Here is a 20,754-nt window from a genome sequence, read left to right as displayed (position 1 = left end):
ATATATTATGTTTTTTACCCCTCTATTTGCCTGTTCTTATCTCTATTAGGGGTTTGAATACATTTACATTTTAGTTTGTTTAAAAAAAACAGCAGTTGTGAATATTTGATTGATTGATTGATTGATTGATTGATTGATTGATTGATTGATTGATTGATTGATTGAAATGTGAAATTTTAGCAAATAATGGCAAGTGCTCTAACAACAGTTATAAGTAGGCCTACTTCAATAAATGACAGCCAACACTGAACATGAATAAATGCATAAAACAAGAACTCCAACTCTGCAGGACATCGGCACTCAATGACCGACGTTGCCTACCCCTGGTCTAGTCTCTTTGGAGCTGTAAGTTTAGGAGATTCAAAACAGCTAGAGGAAAAACGTTGCCACCTTGCAAAGATACACTTAACAGTTATTAAAATAGTATATTCGAGGATTGGTCCAATTAATGTCATGACCTCATAAATATGCGAAATATAACGTTATGCCTTGGTTTGCAAATGTATAAGCTCTCGAGAATAACCAAGGGTTACTTAATAGCCCAAGGTAAAACGTGAAGTGTAAAACATGAAACAAGAAAACTCAGGATAAAGAAGACAATTTCAAGTTTTTAAAACCGGCTGGCCTAACTTAAAACTTCAAGCCTCTCTGAGTGTGTCCGTGATGCGCGCGCGCGCTCGCTCCCACTGGCGTAGCGTCTCTTATTTCACTGCTTTCCCAAATTCTTGGATCCGGAGGCTGCGCAGTCTCACCGTCTCAGCTCAAGCCCCAGCATCAGAAAAGTGCGTGTGCAAGCATAACCTATTCCACAGACCACGAAAGCAGTATGTGTCGCTGAGGAAAAGAAAGAACGTTTGCAGTGCAGTCAGAGAAACTCGAAGCTCGGAGAACACGTCGTCAAGGCCTGTTCCTCACCTTATTTTTAACACACTGACATCTCGGAACCGGACCAAAATGATGTGCTTTAAGTTTTTCATCTGTAGGCATGTTGTCCTCAAAGTTTTCCTCGTACAGTTTCTTGCTTCCTTGCAAACTTTTGCTGCGCCCTCACCCATCATAAAGTTTCCAGGCGATGATACGTCTTACACAGACAAAGAAGTGGCTTTGGTGAGTGTATTTTAATTTCTCTGAAATAATAAAACAGTTGGATAATTAGCAAGCCTATTATTTTTCTTGGATAGGCCTACGTGTGATAATTATTTCCTTTAAGAAACATATATATAATACTTGGTTTTTTTTTTTTTTTCATTTCTGTATATTAATTATGGGTCCCTTGGAACTTAAGTATTTGCGCATTATTTATTCAGCCTTTATTCACTGTCGCAATATCTATAGAAAATGTAAAGCACAAGTACACTATATGTTTACATGGAGGTTGGGAAAATGTGGAATGTGTTAAACAGTTCCAGTAAAGTTGACACATATCTCTCTCTCTCTCTCTCTCTCTCTCTCTCTCTCTTTGTCTGTCTTTCATTGTATCCTTACTAATCTTTTTTACAGCACTACTTAAATAAGTTCTATGGCTGCCCAAAAGACAGGTGTAATCTGATGGTGTTGAAGGACACACTGAAGAAGATGCAGAAGTTTTTTGCTTTAACTGAGACAGGAGAGATTGACCAGAAGACGGTAGAGATCATGAAGAAACCACGATGTGGAGTTCCTGATGTGGCCAATTACAATTTCTTTCACAGGAAGCCCAAATGGGGACAGAAAAACGTTACCTACAGGTGTGTGTTTACCTCAGACAGTGCTGAGCTAAGTCTTCTTACTGTGTGTCAGTCACTTTAACCCTTTATGCATTTACAATCCTGTCAACACCAATGTTTCAGCATTAAAAGTGTAATATTTTATTAGGTATAATATTAGGTATAATTTTATAATTTAATTTTTATTTAAAAGTAAACATGGACCATATTTGTGTGAGTCAGTAAGCAGAGAGCACAAACATCATATCATTAAGAAATGTTCCCAGCGGGACCAGTGTTGTGGCTGTGTTGGAGGTGGAGCTTAAAAAGGAACAACAAATCTAAATTTATTAGGTTATAAAGTTGTGCTAACTATAGGAAATGCAGGAAATGTTTGGCCATGAATGAATATTTACTGTCATTGAAGGAATTGGCCAACAATCAAACACAAAACCAAGTGATCAATAGTCTTTTGTTACAAAAAGGACAGAGTTGGGATCTTGAGGATAATTACTGGCCTACATATCCTCACAGTGTTTAAATGAGTCATGACCACAACTATTATGTTACTTTACCAGTAAATTTTTCAGGCTCCCTATGCAGATTTGTGGAAGAAATGGCTCAGCCTTAGATTTTCTGCCAGTGTCAGCGTTGCTAATTTAACAGATATTTAGATTTAGAGTCTTCATAAAGAAGTTTATTAAGCCAAGCCTAATTAATATTAAACAACACAATTAACATAATAATAATAATTGTAATAAAAAATGTACAATCAGGTTGGCATTTGCAGACAGTTTATCATATATTGTTCTATACAGTGAAGCTGTGAAGCTTCCTACTTGTGAAACTGTAACCAATACTGATAAGTGTTCTGTCATAATTGGTTTTCAGTTTGAAACTTAGGGATGCTCCCTTCAGTATGTGAATATTTAAAATATTGTGCTGTATTGAGGTCACATCTAATTTTCACAACTTATGTTTTCCAGTTTTGTCCACTGGAAATTTTTTGGAAAGACATATTTTCAGTGTTTCAACAGCCGAACAGATTTCTTTTATCCCTCACAACCTTTTCATTCGTGTAAAATTAAAGGTTTGGTTCACCCAAAAATGGAAATTGCCATCATTTACTCACCATTATGTCATTCCAAACTTGCTTGACTTTCTTGCTTTTGTGAAACATACAATGTCCATACAATGAACATTCTGTGTCCCACAGAAGAAAGGAAATCATACAGGTTTGGGATAATATGAAGATGAGTAAATAATGAATGCATTTTTATTTTGTCCCTTTGTTTGATCTAACTAAGGTCCATAGGCTGACTATTTTGCAGGTTGAGTTGTAGAATACCATTGTCCTTGTAGATTGTGCTGTGGTTTGGCACTAGAAAATAGCATAACTTTAGTATTTCATGTGTCTGGTAACCGCCACAAGTGCAGTTAGCATTTGCTAGTTGCTTTGATTACTGTGCACCTACAAAGAACATTAAGCGTTTCATGAAGTTCTTTAATTTAAATATACAACCTAGGCTGCCAAACAATGGCAAGAGCTCTGATGAGCATTCAGACCCATTGATTTTGTTGTAATGATGGCTGCATGGAAAGTTCCTTGTTGTCATTGTACATTGTAAATGGCTGTGTCTTTTGTCAGAGGCTAGCAGTATCATCTGTGTATTCCAGGGAGGTCAGAATAACAGTGTTTCACCCCATGCTGTTCTGGAACTATTGAAGAGCTTCTCATACTGATTATTATTAGAGAACCTTTTTAGTTTTTTGCACATGCCAAATTTGTTTGTTGTTGCTCCATTTTTCTGTAGGGACCATTTCAGACTGCCTTGTAATGCCAGAACAGGTTTGGATTTGACAGACCTGGTTTTGGTTTGAAGCGGAGCTCCCTCCTTAGGATAAAGTAACCAGACCATGCTGCACACCAGCAGGTGATCAGTGTAACCAGCTGTCCTCTGATCGCTGTGTGTGAGTGATCTGTAATAACTTGATGATGACTGGACTGAGCGGGCAGCTTGGACATCCCCATGTCTCTTTGTGATGCAAAAAAGAGTTGGTGGCAAAGCATTGGCAGGGAAAAAGCATAGGAAGCATCCAAAGGTTTACTGCATATGATACTCGAGTTTGACAATGCCATTGTGGAACATGACGACTGGCGACTTTTTGTCTGGCCTTATAAGGATAAGCATTCTTGGGCCACTCAAAGTCATGAGAGAAAGCATATGCAGTACCCACTTATTTACTATAACAATATAACAAATAATTCCATAAATGAGTAACATAGAGATGAACAAATATTACATAAATAGGGAAAAAAAAGTGTATCTTAAATATTTCTGTTTTTATTTTCTACAACAAATGGAATAATCAACTGGAAATTATAAATAAAAAAGGCAATATTGTTTTCTTCTTCTGAAGAATCTTAGGGCACAGCCCAGATCTGGATGAAGAAACCATTGACGATGCTTTCTTTCGTGCATTTAAAGTCTGGAGTGATGTCACACCTCTGAAATTCAACAGGATCATGGATGGAGAAGCTGACATCATGATTAACTTTGGCCGAAATGGTATCCAAGAAAACCTTTTGTCTATATCTTTCTATGAAATATGTTTCTATGTAAGCTTCTGAGCTACTGTGGTGTAAATGTACAAACCTCAGATTCTTTTTTTTTCCCTTAATCACAGCTCTAACTTCTAAGCCACATACTAACCACAGTCACTTAGTCACACAAACCCTTAGTATAAAGCTTCCTGCACCAGAGATTGATTTTCATTGTGGTCTTTGGAAATACCAGCGTGAGTTCACAAGGCAATTACTAAAAAAATACAGTATTGTCATAGTGTAAATCTTTGAAAAATTGTGGACAAAATCTAAAAATAAAATGAAACTATACTTGAGATCTATGTTAAAACTATGCGATTACCTAACCAAAACACTAACCCTTGTATGTTGGATTAAAACAAATATTTGAGTTAAATGTGTTCTATTTGTTATAGAACATGGTGATGGTTACCCATTTGATGGGAAGGATGGTCTTCTTGCTCATGCATTTGCTCCTGGACCTGGTATTGGAGGAGACTCTCACTTTGATGATGATGAGCTGTGGACATTGGGAGAGGGACAAGGTATATTAGTTGTCTTGCTTCTTATAACTTGTTAGCTCTTTAAATTCAAATAGCTGTTGTTGTTGTTTTTTTACAATTTCACATTTGTTTATCAAATGTGATAGTGATTTCTTTCTCTCCCTCTTGATTTAGTGGTAAAGGTGAAGTATGGCAATGCAGAAGGGGAGTTCTGTAAGTTTCCATTCTTGTTCATGGATAAAGAATACACCAGCTGCACCTCTCAGGGTCGAGATGATGGGTTCCTGTGGTGCTCTACCACATACAACTTTGATGAAGATGGAAAGTATGGCTTCTGTCCTCATGAGCGTGAGTAACCTTTGTGCTAAGTTTTTGAGTAAAATTTGACACTGTTCCCATCCAAAGTGGTGCAAAGTCTCCACTTTGGGGTCAATTTGGGGAAGAAATGTGTGTGTCTCACTGAGTTTAGTTCCTTCCTGTGTTGCAGTCCTGTTCACATTGGGTGGAAATGCAGATGGAGCTCCTTGTAAGTTCCCCTTCACATTTCAGGGGGAAAAATATGATAGTTGCACCACCTCAGGCCGGGATGATGGGTACCGTTGGTGTGCCACTACCGAAGATTATGACCGTGACAAGACTTATGGATTCTGTCCTGAGACAGGTCAGTCTATAAATTGTAATAAATCTAAATCCAGAGCAATATTTATTTAGATTTCTTTGAAAACCAAAACTAAGTATAACTTATACTGCCATTCAAATGTTTTAGTAATTCAAATGTTTGTCTGTAAGAAATTAATACTTCATTAAGCATGCATTAAATTGATCAAAAGCAGTTTGTTACAAAAAAGTTAATAAAAATAATAATAATAATAATTGAAATTATTTTGACTTTATATTAATCAAAGAATCCGGAAAATCACTGAAAATATTCCTGTTTCATGTTTTATATTTCTGTTCAGTTCAATTCTTCATTATGCATACTCTTCAATGGTTTGCGGTGGTGTTTTAAAAATGAGGAGGCAGTTTGTACCTCAGTATTGTTGTACATTAAAAAACAGTTTGCAATAATAGCATGATTTTGAGTGTAAACTATAATTTTAATTCAAATTATTAAACACCTTATTGGGGCAATAAATCCCTCCCTACACCCAACCTAACCCTACCCGATACTTTAAGTTCAACTTTTAGAATATTCCTTCATTATTATTGAAAATACATGCCTTTCTGACATGATATCTGATTTGAAAAGGTAGGGGGAAAAAATGTTCGGCAAAATGCGGATTCGAACCCCGGTCGATTGCGTCAAAAAAGGCTTCAACACATACTTCACCATCTGCGCCACTGGAGCTGTTATTGAAAAATAGTCTTCTGTAATGCTTTGTAATCACATATTGGTGGGTGGAGTTAGTGTAAATAACCTCTTCCAACAGGGCAGCCTATTTGCATTTGTAAATAGATACTCCATTTTTTATTTGTGAACTGATGTTCAGCTGTTCTTTTTAATAGTCAACTTATTTTTGGGTCATCGTCATAAAAGCCGTCACAAACATTTTCTTACTTACTTTATAATTAATCAATAACGCCATCATTTTCTTCATTCAAACTGAGAGCTCGCATGAAAACAAGAGGCGGGAGTTATCTCAAGAACCAATCACATCCAATCATAACAGATCATATTCAATTATAGCGCGATGGAGGCATTTCCTCCTCACGTGACTTTCCCCCATTCATCTCAATGAGCCTCCAGGTCACGGCACGCTAAGGGGTCTCTGTAGAAAGTCAATGGACCGAAGGGAGGCAAGCCTCCACTGTAACTTTACCTGCGGGTGTTGCTGTTGGACAGTTACTATATAAAAACGAGTGCGTTTTAGACTTTCAATATCTCATTTAGTCATATTTGTGCTGTTTTATCTTTGTAATATCGATATTTTCTCATCCAATTTTGAGGAGAGGAGACAATGCCTCTCTTGCCTCCTGATACTCTTAAAAGTATGTTACAGAATAGTGCTTTACAAACCTCGCTATAAGCAGGCCAAAGGTGGAAGTGGCAAGAAAAAAGCACATGTAAAACAACAAATGTTTAGATGTTGCTCAAGACATTTTACCATTCACATGCAATAACAAAACTAATTGTCGGGAGTCGTTACAATGACTTTAAATCAGTAATGTAACTGTCTATGCAATTGGTCTTTAAGGTCAGTCAGTCTTTAAAGCAGTTCTCCATTCACTCCTCAGTTTCCAGCAGCCAGTAAAAGTTTTTTTTTTTTCTTTGTTACGAGATCTTTTCGACTGTTTTACTGATCTGGCATAAGCAAGTCAGGAGCACAGAACTCCTCATCTGGTTGTAATTCCCTGGGAATGCAGCCCTCTCTTCCTATTTGTGTGTGCGTGTGTGTGCGTGTGTGTGTGTGTGTGTGTGTTGAATAAAAGAGTCACAAAAACAAGTCCAGTATGGTGTAAGCCATCACGTTAAATTGGAGCTTTGGACCACAGTCCCATACTTGAGCTGAACACAAAACACAGCTCTGTTTATGCCATGAAGCTGGTGTGTCCTTCATTTTGATTCTGTCGAGTCAGTGTGATTCAGACTGTCGAGTCTGTGTAATTGAGAAGGACTCCTCCCTGATGCTTCTCTTAGCTCCTGTAGTTTTTCTTTAGGTTCAAATGCCATGATCTAATATGTGGGTTTACCACTAACTACAGCTTGTGTTATAGCTTGTGACATCATATTTGAAAAACAGACACACACTTAATCGTAACCGTTTCCATATCACTGCTTCTTTTGCTTCCTTTGGTATTTTAATTAATATTTTTTTTTTTTTTTTATCAAAAACTGGCTCTTTTTCATGTTTAGAATGCTGCAGATCATACTTTTTAAAGTTAAACCCTCTATGCTTTTATAACAATAATTTTGTCAAACCTATTATCAACCTCTAAAGTTTTTGGTATTTGTTTAAATGACACAGCCATGTCAACGGTCGGAGGAAATTCGGAAGGTGCACCCTGCGTCTTCCCCTTTAAATTTCTGGGCAACTCTTACGACTCCTGCACCACGTCAGGACGCAGTGATGGGAAGATGTGGTGTGCTGTCACCAAAAGCTTTGATGACGACCGCAAGTGGGGCTTCTGTCCTGACCAAGGTGGCATAGAGATATTTTGTATCATTATTTCAATATAATTTGTAGCATGCAAAAAAAACTATTTAGTTGTTGTGATGTCATAAAAAAAAACTTTCTCCACTTCCTGTCTCTGTCTCTCTTGTTGTGATGCTATACTTGTTATGTAATTGTAGTCAGATTAATAAATTGGCCTTTGTCTTTTTCTCAGGCTACAGTCTATTCCTGGTGGCGGCCCATGAGTTTGGCCATGCCCTGGGTTTGGAGCACTCTGAGGACCCTGGAGCTCTCATGGCTCCCATCTACACATTCACCAAAACATTGAGGTTGTCTGATGATGACGTTAAAGGCATCCAGGAGCTCTATGGTGAGTGTGAAGTGTTGAAGACAGTATTGAATTGATCAGATTTAACTTAGGCACTTTAGTACTTACAAGTTCATTATATTTGTTTATACCGATGTTGTCATGATTATACGTTTTTTTTCTCTTCTTTTTTCCTCTTAACACTTTTCTCTATACAGGTGTACCAACGGACAAACCATTGCCCACTGAACTCCCACCGGTCACGCCGATGGATGTATGTAATGAAAACATCATATTTGATGCTGTAGCCCAGATCAGAGGAGAGATCTTCTTCTTTAAGGACAGGTAACTAAGGACACCCAATTCACAGAAAGGCCTGAATTTTAACCTTATTCCCAAGGTGAATAGAAAATAACAGGGTATATTCAGGCAGGGTCATAGTATTGCTTACTTTTGGCTTTTTGTCCACAAAACATCTATGCAATAATTTGACCAGTTGAATAGAACACCATGAGACCAGGCACACACAACTGTTGGTAGCAGTTATTTCATTTTAGCGTTTGCTGCCAGGGAATGCTCAATTCATCTGTTTGCAGTGGTTTCAAAATCTTTTTGCTTGCATGCACAGGAAATGGCCCCATGGCCATCTGGTTAAAACTTCATGACCCAGTTTATAAGCCTATTAAAAAAACTTCAGCATATATTTTTGAAATCATTGTGAATGGGAGTTATGGCTTTATAGTGGTTGGAAGAGTCATGCTGATACTTTAGCCACATTGTTAGTCCAGAATTCAAATGAATTCAAACAAACAAAGTAAGCGGTGGCGAGAGTGGGTAGATATGGGAAAGTCCACAAATCTGATCCCACATCCCAAAATCAAAATACCTCAACACAGACTTTACCATATCAGGGGCATTTTTATTCCTTTGAGTACATTGTTTTTGTCTGGCTGAATTTTGCTAGGATGATTTAGTGGGAGACTAAATTTGCTGACTGCTTTAATGTAGCAAATGGTCATGAGAAAGTAAACACTTTACAAATCGCTGACTATAGACATTAGTAATTGTTTTAAAAGCGTTGTTCTAAAGGAGACTTAAAATTTGGAAACAACATATTTGTATCCTAAAATCAACCCCTAACCAGTATTGGAACAAATTGTTTACCTTAAATTAGTCAATAATCTTTCTTAAGGTCATTGCTAGGGCTGCAGCTAATGATTATTTTTATTGTCGACTAATCTATCGATTATATTTTCGATTAGTCGACTAATCTATCGATTATTTTCAATTAATCTATTTATTATTTTCTTATCAGTTGATGAATTCTTTAGTTAAACTATCAATAAATAATAACAGTAACTTCTGCTATTAATCTTAATATTTTATTCAAACGATTTCATTGGATATGTATTGAATTTCGACACAGCATTCACCTTGCAATAATCCACACAGAATCGTACAGAGCCGTCCGTTTTAGATACTAAAACTATCTATCGGGCTCGCCCAATCGCTGTGGGATTCCTCTATTACTCCCATCTCTAGCATCGCCTCTAATTCTGCCTGAACTACCTTTTTCTTGTGTTTAGGTAAATGATATGGCCGGCTATGAATCACCACCCCCGGCTCGGTCTCTATGTGGTGCTGTATGAGGTTGGTTCGTCCCGGCAGGGGCGAGAACACATCTGCAAATGTGGCCTGTAGCTTGGCTACATCAGCGAGCTGCGAGGGCGAGAGGTGGTCTCCCCCAGGGGCCAGAGCTAGAGATTGTGGTTTGGTATTTACCTCCGGCCCGAGATCCTCCTCCCCACTCACTGCCGTCGCTAGCATCACTGACTCCGCCTCACTCCACTTTTTGAGGAGATAAATCTGATGTGCCCCATTCCTGTCTGTACGAATCACCTCATAGTTAAGATCCCCAATTCACTGTGTGACCTCAAAGGGTCCTTGCCACTTGGCGAGTAATTTAGAGCTAGACGTAGGAAGCAATACAAGTACTTTTTCTCCCGGTGCAAATTTACGTAGCCTGGTTCCCCGGTTGTATAGCCGGCTCTGCCGGTCCTGGGCCTGTAACAAATTCTCCATCGAGAGCCACCCCAACGTGTGGAGATTTGTTCTCAGGTCCAGCACGTATTGAATTTCATTTCGGCTGTTTGAAGGCCGTCCTACCAAGTTTCTCTCAGGACGTCCAGCACCCCGCGGGGCTGACGCCCATAAAGAAGCTCAAAGGGGGAAAACCCCGTGGAGGCTTGCGGGACCTCCTGCACAGCGAACAAGAGGGGTTCCAGCCACCTGTCCCAATTTTTGGTGTCTTTGTGGACGAACTTACGAATCATGGTTTTTAATGTGTGATTATATCGTTCCACCAGTCCGTCTGTTTGTGGATGGTAGACACTGGTGCGAATCAACTTAATGCCCAACAATTTGTACAGTATGCGTAACGTACGTGACATAAACGCCGTGCCTTGATCAGTGAGAATCTCTTTCGGGATACCCACTCGGGAGATCAATGAAAACAGTGCGTTTGCTACACTTTTCGCTGAAATGTTGCGAAGCGCCACTGCTTCAGGGTATCGAGTTGCATAGTCCACCAGCACTAATGCAAAGCGATGCCCGCGTGCCGATCGTTCTAATGGCCCGATGAGGTCCATACCAATTCTTTCGAAGGGGACCTGCATTAGAGGAAGAGGGCGCAATGGCGCTTTTGGGGAGGCCGGTGGATTTACCAACTGACATTCATGACAAGCCACGCACCACCTGCACACATTCTCGTGAATGCCTGGCCAAAAGAATCGGGTCATGAGACTATTTAGTGTCGCAGCCTGCCCTAAATGTAATGCCATCGGATTACAGTGAGCTGCCTGGAATAGCATTTCCCGACAGCTTTTAGGTACTAACAACTGGGTTGTATCCTGCTTTGTCTGATCATCTTGTGTCACTCGGTACAACCGATCCTTCAAAATAGCAAAATAGGGATAGGAGAGCAGACGGGCAGGTTGGAGATGCTGACTGTTGATGGTCTGGACCTGCTTGAAAGCCCATTTTAGCGACTCATCTTGGGACTGTTCCAGGGGAAAATCATCGCGTTCAGGGAGGATTAGCCTCTCATTCGCACTCCGTTCCCCTGGCTCAGTATCCCGCAGTCCCGGTTCAGCCACTCCCACCTGCGCATCCACTCCATTCTCCAGCTTTCTCTCTCCACAAGAGACATCCGTACACAAACACCCTAGTAATTGACTAAATGCTGACCAATTTGTCCCCAAAATCAGCGTATGTCAGAGGTGCGGGTTAACTGCAACCTCCACACTATGCTTTTGTCCCCTAAATTGAATAAGTGCTGATATTAGAGGGTACTTCACCACATCCCCGTGCACTCACCAAACCGGAACCATGTGGCTTTTATCCAATGCCTCTAGCTGAATCAGGCTTTGGTGGATCGAGGTCTGGTTACACCCGGAATCCACCAAAGAGAGATAAGCATCCCCCCTTAATACTCACAGGTATTTGGCACAGGCCAGCTTGATCGGGGGCAGCCTGTGGGGCTTCCAGGACCCGGATCAGTGCCCCCACCTCCATCACTGGGCACCGGTCCATGAAATGCCCTGGGTCCCCGCACCGCCAACAGGCCGGCCCAGGCCTCCCCGCCGCCCTAGTGGCAGGAAGTGGGTCAAGGGACTGACGTGGAAAGAGCGGAGAAAAAGGCACTGTTGCGGTCCCCGCGCTGACTAGCCCTGTCCCCCTGGGCGGCGCTTTCGGGCCGGCGACAGACTCCGGAGGAAGGATGCCCGGACGGGACCTCGGAAGTGGTACAGGACGAGAGGAAGAAGAGACAGTAGGGGAAGAGAGAGAGAGAGAAACAGCTGGCAGGGATTCGCCGATTCCTGGGCATGCCACCATCTGGTCCTCCGCCAATTGGATGGCCAGGTCTAGCGACGTCAGGCGGTGGCACTGGACCCACTCTGATGAACGGTTCCAGCAACCACTCGGTCGAGGATCTGCTCGACGTCGCCTCCCCCGGTCAGCAGCCATTTGCGGCAGGCGTCCCGGAGCTGCTGAGCGAGCACGAAGGGCCAGCCACTATCGCCCATATCCAGCGACCGAAACCGCTGGCGATGTTGTTCTGGGCTCAGGCCGACCCGCTGGAGGATGGCCCGCTTCAGATCAGTGAAGACCAGGAGGTTTTGGATGGGCAACTGTTGGGCCACCACCTGTGCCTCCCCCGAGAGCAAAGGTATGAGACGCACTGGCCAGTGGTCTCGTGGCCACCCACATGCCTCGGCCGACTTCTCGAAGAGATCGAGGAAAGCTTCTGGGTCATCCTGTGGCCCCATTTTATTCAGGGGCAGATGAGTGGGCCCGACGGGGTTTCTTGACGTCAGCCCTCCTGCCCGTACCTCCTGGTCCATCCAGCTCTGGAACAGCTCACGGTCCTCCTGCTGGGCCTGCACAAGAGTGTGGAAACGACACTCCTGGTCATCTCACATCTCCAGCAGCGCCTGATGGTGTTCTTGGTGGAGGCCCACAAGCGGTTGTATCACTTCCCCAAACGGCGAACTTGGCGGTGACTGCATGACAGCGGCGGCCGGGCATTTCCTTCCCAGGTTTCGGCACCAGTGTAACAATGTTCGAGGAAAGGAAGGAAGAAGTCGGAGTCAGCTTGACTGAGGCTCGGGTAATTTAATCAACACTTTACGGAAAAAAAACACTTGTGCTCTTTGGCACTTCAAAGAAACCTACGTTTGCAGCACTTTGGCGATTCTCTGGTCCACAGCGGTTGATCCTTTTCCCGAGTCCTCAGCCTGTCTCTCTCTGCCACTTTCTGTCTCCCTGTGGCTTTTATGGTCTCTCCACACCAATCACTGAAACGAGAAGCAGGTGAATGTCATCTTGCACTTGACCCACTTACTCACCGCTCGTCTCCAACCTCTCTCTTCCCCTGCAAACTCTGCTAACCACGCCCCCCTTACCACAATGGGGAATACAAAAAAAAAAACGGATAAATTAATTCGAAAATTTTGGACTCAGTGTGCAGTGACCTTTAGTGTACCATTCAGAGTACCTCTGCCACAGTATTGAAGTTGCTCAAGTTACCTCGTTATGTGGGTGCCTGAGAAACAACCTAAATAAATCAACACACATGCATTACGTTCTTTTAAATATCAATAATCATTTTTTCTAATTTGTTTTTCAGTTTTGAAATACTATTCATGCTCCACACTTATTATGTGCATAATCAGAAGTACAGTAAATATCTTAAATGTTTACATTTTGGAGGGGTGTCCAAAGCAAATATAAGGGGATTATAAAGAGTGCTGTCACTGGTTTTCACCAACATGCTCATGGATCAGGAGCTCTGGAACGAAAAAGAGTCAGCCACTATTCTACACACACCTCCAGTTTTAAAGCTGACTGCTATGCGGTTACAGAGATCATCACAGGACCACACACACACTGAAAAGAGTGTTTGCTGGTTATAAGTGTATGTCTGTATAGTACTCTGTATAGGACTCTTATACCCTCTAAGTAAGATCCTGAATTACTGAACTAAAGTATCCAGATCATGTTGATTCCATAAATCAAAAATACAGCCTGTCATTTCCATTATCTTTACAGTCCTTTTTCTCTCTGATGGAGGAAAATGAGGGGAAATGTAATATTAAAATGTTTCCCCCATCATCTCACAATGTTTACATTTGATTAATTTTACCAATGCTTTTATCCAAAACTATTGTTTGTTTAAAAAAAAAAATTAAAATTATAATTTATAACAAAAATGCTTCTAAAACAGTAAATGTCTCAATCACGCTACAGTATGCAATCCAATTATTGATATATTGTTGCATCATGGGATGTCTGGTGATTTCTGCCTATGGTAGGTCAACTTACAAATCGATCCTCTCCAAGTGTATGAACCCCTCTCCATGTTTTCACTGATGATTATTATTTGTCTGTGCAGGAAAGGAGTCAAACGGTTCAGCAGTGGAAATGGCATTATTATAGAGTTATGATCAAATTACAGCGTAATTCTGTGAATCTGAGAATCCCTGGAGCTGCAAGTCTCACTTTACTGTGTGGGCAAAATGACTTGAGATCTCAGATATTCACCAGCTGGATAAATGTGACAGCTGTTTAAGCCATTTCACAGAGAAAAAGAGAGAAGAAGAGTAAGGCCATAGAGCGCACCCCCAAAAGGTTCACTAATGTTTTGTTTATTCAGCTGCACCAGAAAGTCTTTATTTTATCTAATCTTTGGCTCAGATTTATAAGGCATTTGGTGAAATGAATTCCTCTTCTGTCTCATCTTTTCGTTTCTAAGATAACTGCAAATAAGAGCTGAACTCAAGTAGTGTTTTAACTACAGGAGTGTTCTGTTCTTGCATGTTTAATTGCATAGACAGAGGAGAGATGGATGTTTAGAAGCGTTTCAGATGAAGAAGTGGGACTTTTTGGCAAAATGTTTGATAAAAGTTCAGTTCTAACTTGGTGCTGTGATCTGAAGTTTACCACAAAGTGAAATAACTGCTAACAGAGGCTGTGTGCTGCTCACAAGCTTTTCTTCACTTGAGTGAGCTGTAGTCACTTGAAAGTCCTGAGATATGTCTTCTTTGAGGATGAACTTTTTTGCCCTTTTAAAAAATAGGTCAGTGGAAAGAGGTCCGGGGTGGTTGGTATTGTTTTTGTGGTATATTCTGGGGCAGCAGGCAAGTTTGGACATGTCCAAATGCCTCTTAACTCATTCTTCAGCCATAATAAGAAACATCTGCCTAGTGAATCACCTCATTGTAGCTAGAGTTCGGCACACGCTGTCTGTTTCTATCTTACTTGCTTATTTTTTTCTCCCTTCTCGCTCTCATTTACTCTTTCTCTTTATACGTGCACAAGCCCTGTCTAACTCTAACCCCTCCTGTTACAGATTCCTCTTCAGGACTGCTGATGTCAGGAGGAAGCTAACAGGCCCCATGCTGGTGGCTACATTTTGGAGTGAACTTCCAGAGAAGATTGATGCAGCTTATGAGAATCCTCTAGAGGAGAAATCGGTCTTCTTTGCAGGTAAAAGACAGAACCGGGTGTGACACTTATGTTTGATGGCAGTGAATGCAAAAACACATGAAATGCCAAGAATAAATATTGATCACAGAATTTGATCCATAACAAGCTGCAGAACACATTTGTATCAATTTAAGTTAGCACAGACCCTACCAAATCTAACATTCACACATTTACATGGTTTATCCACAATCCATCTCTGTATGCCCACGCTCTTCACATACTGGCATTAGAAACAGAGATGGGTTATGGTTTATATATGTCAGACTTGAGATTGGAAAAATACAGAGCCCTTTAATGGACATGGTGGTGGGAAAAATTTGGGTTGAGTGGAAAAAATTTGGGTAGGAGGAAAAAATATTTTTCAAATGTTTTGCGTTCTCTTGCAAAACTTTTGCGTTCTTTCGCAAAACCATTTGAGTTAGGACAAACTCTTCCTGTTTACTTTACAGCTTGCAGTGGTTACAGCTCGTATGTTCACAATGGAGCGGTTCATTGAGTTTTATTTTGAACTTGGACTCATATAAAGAAATACATCAGTGCTTAGTTCAAGGCACGGTTTTGGGACATTCTAAAACACTTAATGTGGCTTAATGTTTTAAAACAGTGACACTGGAGGACCAAATTTGATAATAATAAAAGCTGATATAAATTATTAGGCTAATATTAATAACCTTATTCAGTATTAACCCCAACACTTTCATGTGAGCGAGAACAACATCTCGATGTTGAGCCACCATCTGCTCTGATTGAGCGAGAATCAACCAATTGTCGATGTAACTGAGTATGCGGATGCCTTGTAGCCGCAACGGAGCTAACGCGGCATCCACACACTTTGTAAAAATGCGGGGTGAAAGTGCTAGGCTGAAGGGAAGAACCCGATATTGGTAAGCTTCGCCCCCGAAAAGCAAACCTCAGGAACTCCCTGTAAGTGGGAAGGATGGAGATATCCCATCCTTCTTCGGAACTATGAAGTACCGGCTGTAGAACCCAGACTCTCTTTCGTGAGGAGGGACCACCGTCGATGGCCTGCTCCCTCAAGAAAGTATCTACTTCTTGTTCCATTACCAGAGCCTGCCCGGGGCCCACCAGAGTGGGATTCACCCCATTGCATCGAGGCGGAGGAGAACCGAACTGGATTCTGTAGCCACTCTCCACAGTGTGCAGGACCCACTGAGACACATTTGGCAGTACTTTCCACGCTGCCAAATAGCCTACTAAGGGAACCAGTCTCTTGAGACTGGCCTCTGGTGTAGCCAGAGCGGCTAGCTCGGTGTCCTGGAATGGCACACCGGCAGGAGACGGCCGAACTAGCTGCTCTAGAGACCCCCGAAGGGGTGGCGAGCATCTCAGCTCCGTTACAATTCTGATTGCCAGAATTTACTGGGGATTTTTGAAAAGGTCCTGTTCACACATGATCTCTTAATGGTAACTTACCGGTAATTTACTAGTAAAGTGAAAGGGTTAAACTCTTCATCTGCATATGCTGTGAATTTGAGTTAACGTTCATCTGGGAAAACAGTGTGCATTATCTCACTAGATTTGTAATGTTAAATTTCAAAATAAAAGTTTCTGAATGTGGCAGCCAAATATAAAAATTGAATGGATTTAAACATTGTTTAATCACGCTGTAAAGTGAAACGTCACCAGGCCGTTGACGCCCTCTGCAGGTGTTTGTTATAATACATAATGTGCTTAAGTTGGTTATGTTCATATTATGTATAGGCATATTACATTATGTATTTTAACTGTGTTGTTCAATAAAACCTTGTTATATTTTATTTGAGCCAATTATTATTGCCTCATCGTTTGTTTATATATATAAATAGTCATACTAAAGCCTGGTTTTCACATAGGTCTATTTGTGTTACTTTAAAAAATATCAGATTACTCAATTATCAAAATTATCAGTAGATTACTTGATTACCAAAATAATCATTAGTTACAGCCATAGATTAGTTAAAATATTTCTAAATACAACTGCATTGTTTTAGTTTTTGTAATTAAAAGACAAATATTTTGTCATTGAAAATTTCTTAAAAATAGTATAAAAATATTGTCTCTTTCTAGTGAACCAAGTATCTGTATTTTGTCTCATCTCGTGAGCTAAGTGTATTGTCACACGCCTAGTGTTGATAGGCGGTGATATAGCTAATAATTTTCAAAGCTTTCATTTTTCAGGTCAACCATATATTCATGAAAAAAAAAAGTTTCAATAAGGAAAGCAATAACTTTGCCATAGTATCCTTTCAAATGTTAAAGTTGCCACATGCAATGACCCCCCCCCCCCACACAGAAAAAAGTTCAGGCTCAGGATTTGTTTTTTGCTTTAACCCCTGAATTTGTATTTTAAATATTTGAATTGTTTCTCTAGGTGATGAGATGTGGGTATATTCTGCCAGTACTCTGGAGAGAGACTATCCCAAGAAGATCTCCAGCATGGGTCTTCCTTCAGATTTGCATGGAATTGATGCTGCCTACTCCTTCCACAAGAGCAAGAAGACTTACTTATTTGCTGGAAACAAGTTTTGGAGGTAATCTATCTTTAATATCTCTTAGCATTTGTGGGTTTTATAAAGTGTGTTCAGTGTGATTAATAAGCAAAATACAAGTGTTCCTCAAGAAACTCAAGTATAGAAGTAGAAGTTGTGAATTATGAAATTCTTTTTCAAACTTCCACAGATGTAGAAATTATTTTTTATAAATTATAGCAGACTTGCAATAATGTTTGTACAGTTGCACTGAATAGTCCCCATATCAAAGTTTGTGAGAAACCTGTGTTTTTCCATTAAAGGATAGGCAGTTTATACTGGATTTAATAAGAGACGAGGTTAAACTATATAAATTAACTCAGACTGTAATTTATGTTATTTATTGTCTCAGACATGAGATTTACTGGAATTTACACATGCTTTTAAAACTACATACCTAGTGAAGAAGTGTCAGTTAATTTTAAAGTTAAGGAAACGCAGAAATATGTTGATTGTAATAATAATAACTTTTTTCCATTTACTTCTCAGATACAATGAAGCCAAGAAAAAGATGGATCCAGGCTACCCTAAAATTATTGCAGATTCTTGGAGTGCTGTCCCTGATGACCTAGATGCTGCTCTCAGCCTTAATAGTGATGGTAAGAGACTAATGGCCAAGTGCCTGGCTTCAGATCTAGCTTTTTCTGTGGTATTCCTCTGCAGAGAAGTAAAACCTGACCTCTACCGTGAATTAACCTTATATCTCATTCCTTTCCACTCTCTCACCTACATTCTGTTAGATCTCACATATTTTACTGATTTTTTTCAATAACCACTTGCATTTTAGTTGTGTGTGTGTGTGTGTGTGTGTGTGTGTGTGTGTGTGTGTTGGACTAAAGTGGAGCTTGGTAGAGCATTCTTGGCAGTTAACTCCAACCCAATTGCTGCTGGCTTTAGGCCTTCAACAACAACAAAAAAAACCCAGGCTATATGGTTCCCCCCTGCTCAAGATGAGGCATTTTTTCCAGTAACAGCCTCTGTCTAAAGAGCACATAAAAACTCTAAATGAGAGAAAAGCTTAAAAGAGAGAGGTTAAGGATTCATAACAGTTTTACGGAAGATGTTCTGGTTTTGTTTAGATTTACTGGAATTTACTTAACATACATTCGTTTATGACCACCTAACTCTTTCCTCTGCTGTCACTTACACACATTTACACTCATACAGGTATACACTCACATGTGCACACCTCATAGAGCAGGCCTGTGTGGAGTCTAAAAGGTTCCTCTGTTTGTAATTAGGCTGTTTGGATCAGAGCAAGTAAAAACAGCTTCTCTTGGTTGTGAGTTAGACCCCACTCTCCAACATTTTAAAGATAAATGGATCCCTGATTGTAGGTTAAATGGAGTCATTGGTTAACGAAACTTGATAAAATTTTTAATTAAACTGTATGTTATTTTTATTATTGTAATTATTTTTTTATTATTATTGAACAAAGACCTTTACATTGTCAGAAAAAATCTCACATAAATGTCGTTCTTTTGAACTTTCTATTCATCAGTGGATCTTAAAAAAAATTATGACCCCAAACTTTTTTTTATTTACACTTACAAAATTTTTTCAGGTCACAGCTACTTCTTCAAAGACTCCCACTATCTCAAAATGGATGACAGCACTCTGAAAATTGTCAAAGTTGGGGAGATCAAAAAGGACTGGCTACGTTGCTGAACATCAGCTGAACACTCAGCCCTGGCGCTCTGTGATGACCTTCATCACTAGATAAACAAGGCCAGTGTTACCTTGCCAAATGACAGCACTCAAATTTACCATTCTGCCCCTCCTGGTTAGTCAGAGCCTATTAGATTATAACCTATCCTTAGCTAACCAGAGAGGCCTTTACTGCCTGGACCATCTCTGCATGCCAAACATAGGCAGAAAAGACCGTAATTTTTTGTGTTTTGTCATAACGTGATACTTTTGTTAATTTTTTATTATGAAAGGGTTTAGTGCAGCTCCTACCCCTTAATATAGCCTACGTGTATATCATCAGATTTAAAAGGACTTCTGACATTTCCCAGTTACATGTAAATGTGGCAGTTGTGTCAGCGAGATGTATCTCCTTTTTTTTTCTCATTTGCCCAGAATAAATTCATCCAGGCAGGATGTAAAAGCACACATTTTCCTTGTATTGATATGCAAAGATTAAGGACTTAATTCATGTTTTATTTTGTAGTAAATAATATCCAATAAAAAATTCTGCATTTAATAAGAGGACACATTTTATACATGATAATTGTGTAAAAACAGAGACCAAACAACTGTCAAAGCACATCATTTTTGTTAGTCTTGTTTCTTTCTTCTCATGGTACAGAGAGATTCATGGCACGGGTTGCCTGAAGACTGTATAGGGTTTGTTGCATGATGGACTCATGTCAAGCAAGTATCATGAGATTACTGATTAATAATCATTTGTACTTTTTTTTCCCTAGTTTTTTTTAAATGACATGCAATCTGTTTATATGTGTAATGTTTTGTTTTTTGTTATTTTCTATTTTGCTTTGTGCACTTTGTCACTATGTCTCAAAATAAATATTAACTATCCTTTACATGGAATTTTGTTAATCAACTTTTAAATTTTAACATAATTTTTGTAAAGCATTGTACTGTATCCTATTGATGATTCTTTGACTTTCACATCAAGAAAATACTATATGATTCCCATTATTAAACACCTTAAAATTGCTCGTCACATCTAGATCAACAGCGACATCTAATGTTCATTGTATAAAAAGTCGCGCTCTCAATATGATTATGTACTATGTATTTTACCCCCCATTATTTTATTTTTATTTTTTTTGTAAGTCTTATATTGTACTCTTTGATAGCTTAACTGATTTTGTTGTAGTGTTTTGCTAGCCTTTTGGTTTGAAGATATCTTACCTAGTAGGCCTAAATGCACGGCTGAACTGAACTGAAGAAATTCGTCGATGAAAACATCTAGGATGCAGTTTTGGTGTCGATGAATTGTAGATAATTCAATATGTACT

General features: G+C 39.9%; 1 protein-coding gene across 1 annotated transcript; it reads left to right on the top strand.

Annotated features, from left to right (window-relative positions):
- Positions 1-691: 691 nt before the first annotated feature.
- LOC306869216 (72 kDa type IV collagenase-like) lies at positions 692-20,459 on the top strand. Its single transcript, XM_079415886.1, has 13 exons — positions 692-1,107; positions 1,501-1,727; positions 4,107-4,255; positions 4,686-4,814; positions 4,947-5,120; positions 5,260-5,433; positions 7,739-7,912; positions 8,100-8,255; positions 8,411-8,537; positions 15,103-15,239; positions 17,611-17,770; positions 18,257-18,366; positions 19,332-20,459. Exons 1-13 carry the CDS (start codon positions 955-957, stop codon positions 19,433-19,435), a joined length of 1,974 nt encoding a protein of 657 aa, XP_079272012.1. The 5' UTR covers positions 692-954; the 3' UTR covers positions 19,436-20,459.
- Positions 20,460-20,754: the final 295 nt, after the last annotated feature.

This window comes from Barbus barbus (genome assembly GCF_936440315.1).
Source record: "Barbus barbus genome assembly, chromosome: 1".
Taxonomy (NCBI): Eukaryota; Metazoa; Chordata; class Actinopteri; order Cypriniformes; family Cyprinidae; genus Barbus; species Barbus barbus.
The sequence above is the reverse complement of the archived record's forward strand: the minus strand, read 5'-3'. Positions and strand labels throughout refer to the sequence as shown.

Bases quoted from the DNA above. Each gene is read 5' to 3' on its own strand.
- LOC306869216 (XM_079415886.1), top strand. From the start codon at position 955: ATGATGTGCTTTAAGTTTTTCATCTGTAGGCATGTTGTCCTCAAAGTT. The intron at 7,913-8,099 runs GTGGCATAGAGA...TCTTTTTCTCAG, and splicing joins GGGCTTCTGTCCTGACCAAG to GCTACAGTCTATTCCTGGTG. The intron at 18,367-19,331 runs GTAAGAGACTAA...AAATTTTTTCAG, and splicing joins TCTCAGCCTTAATAGTGATG to GTCACAGCTACTTCTTCAAA.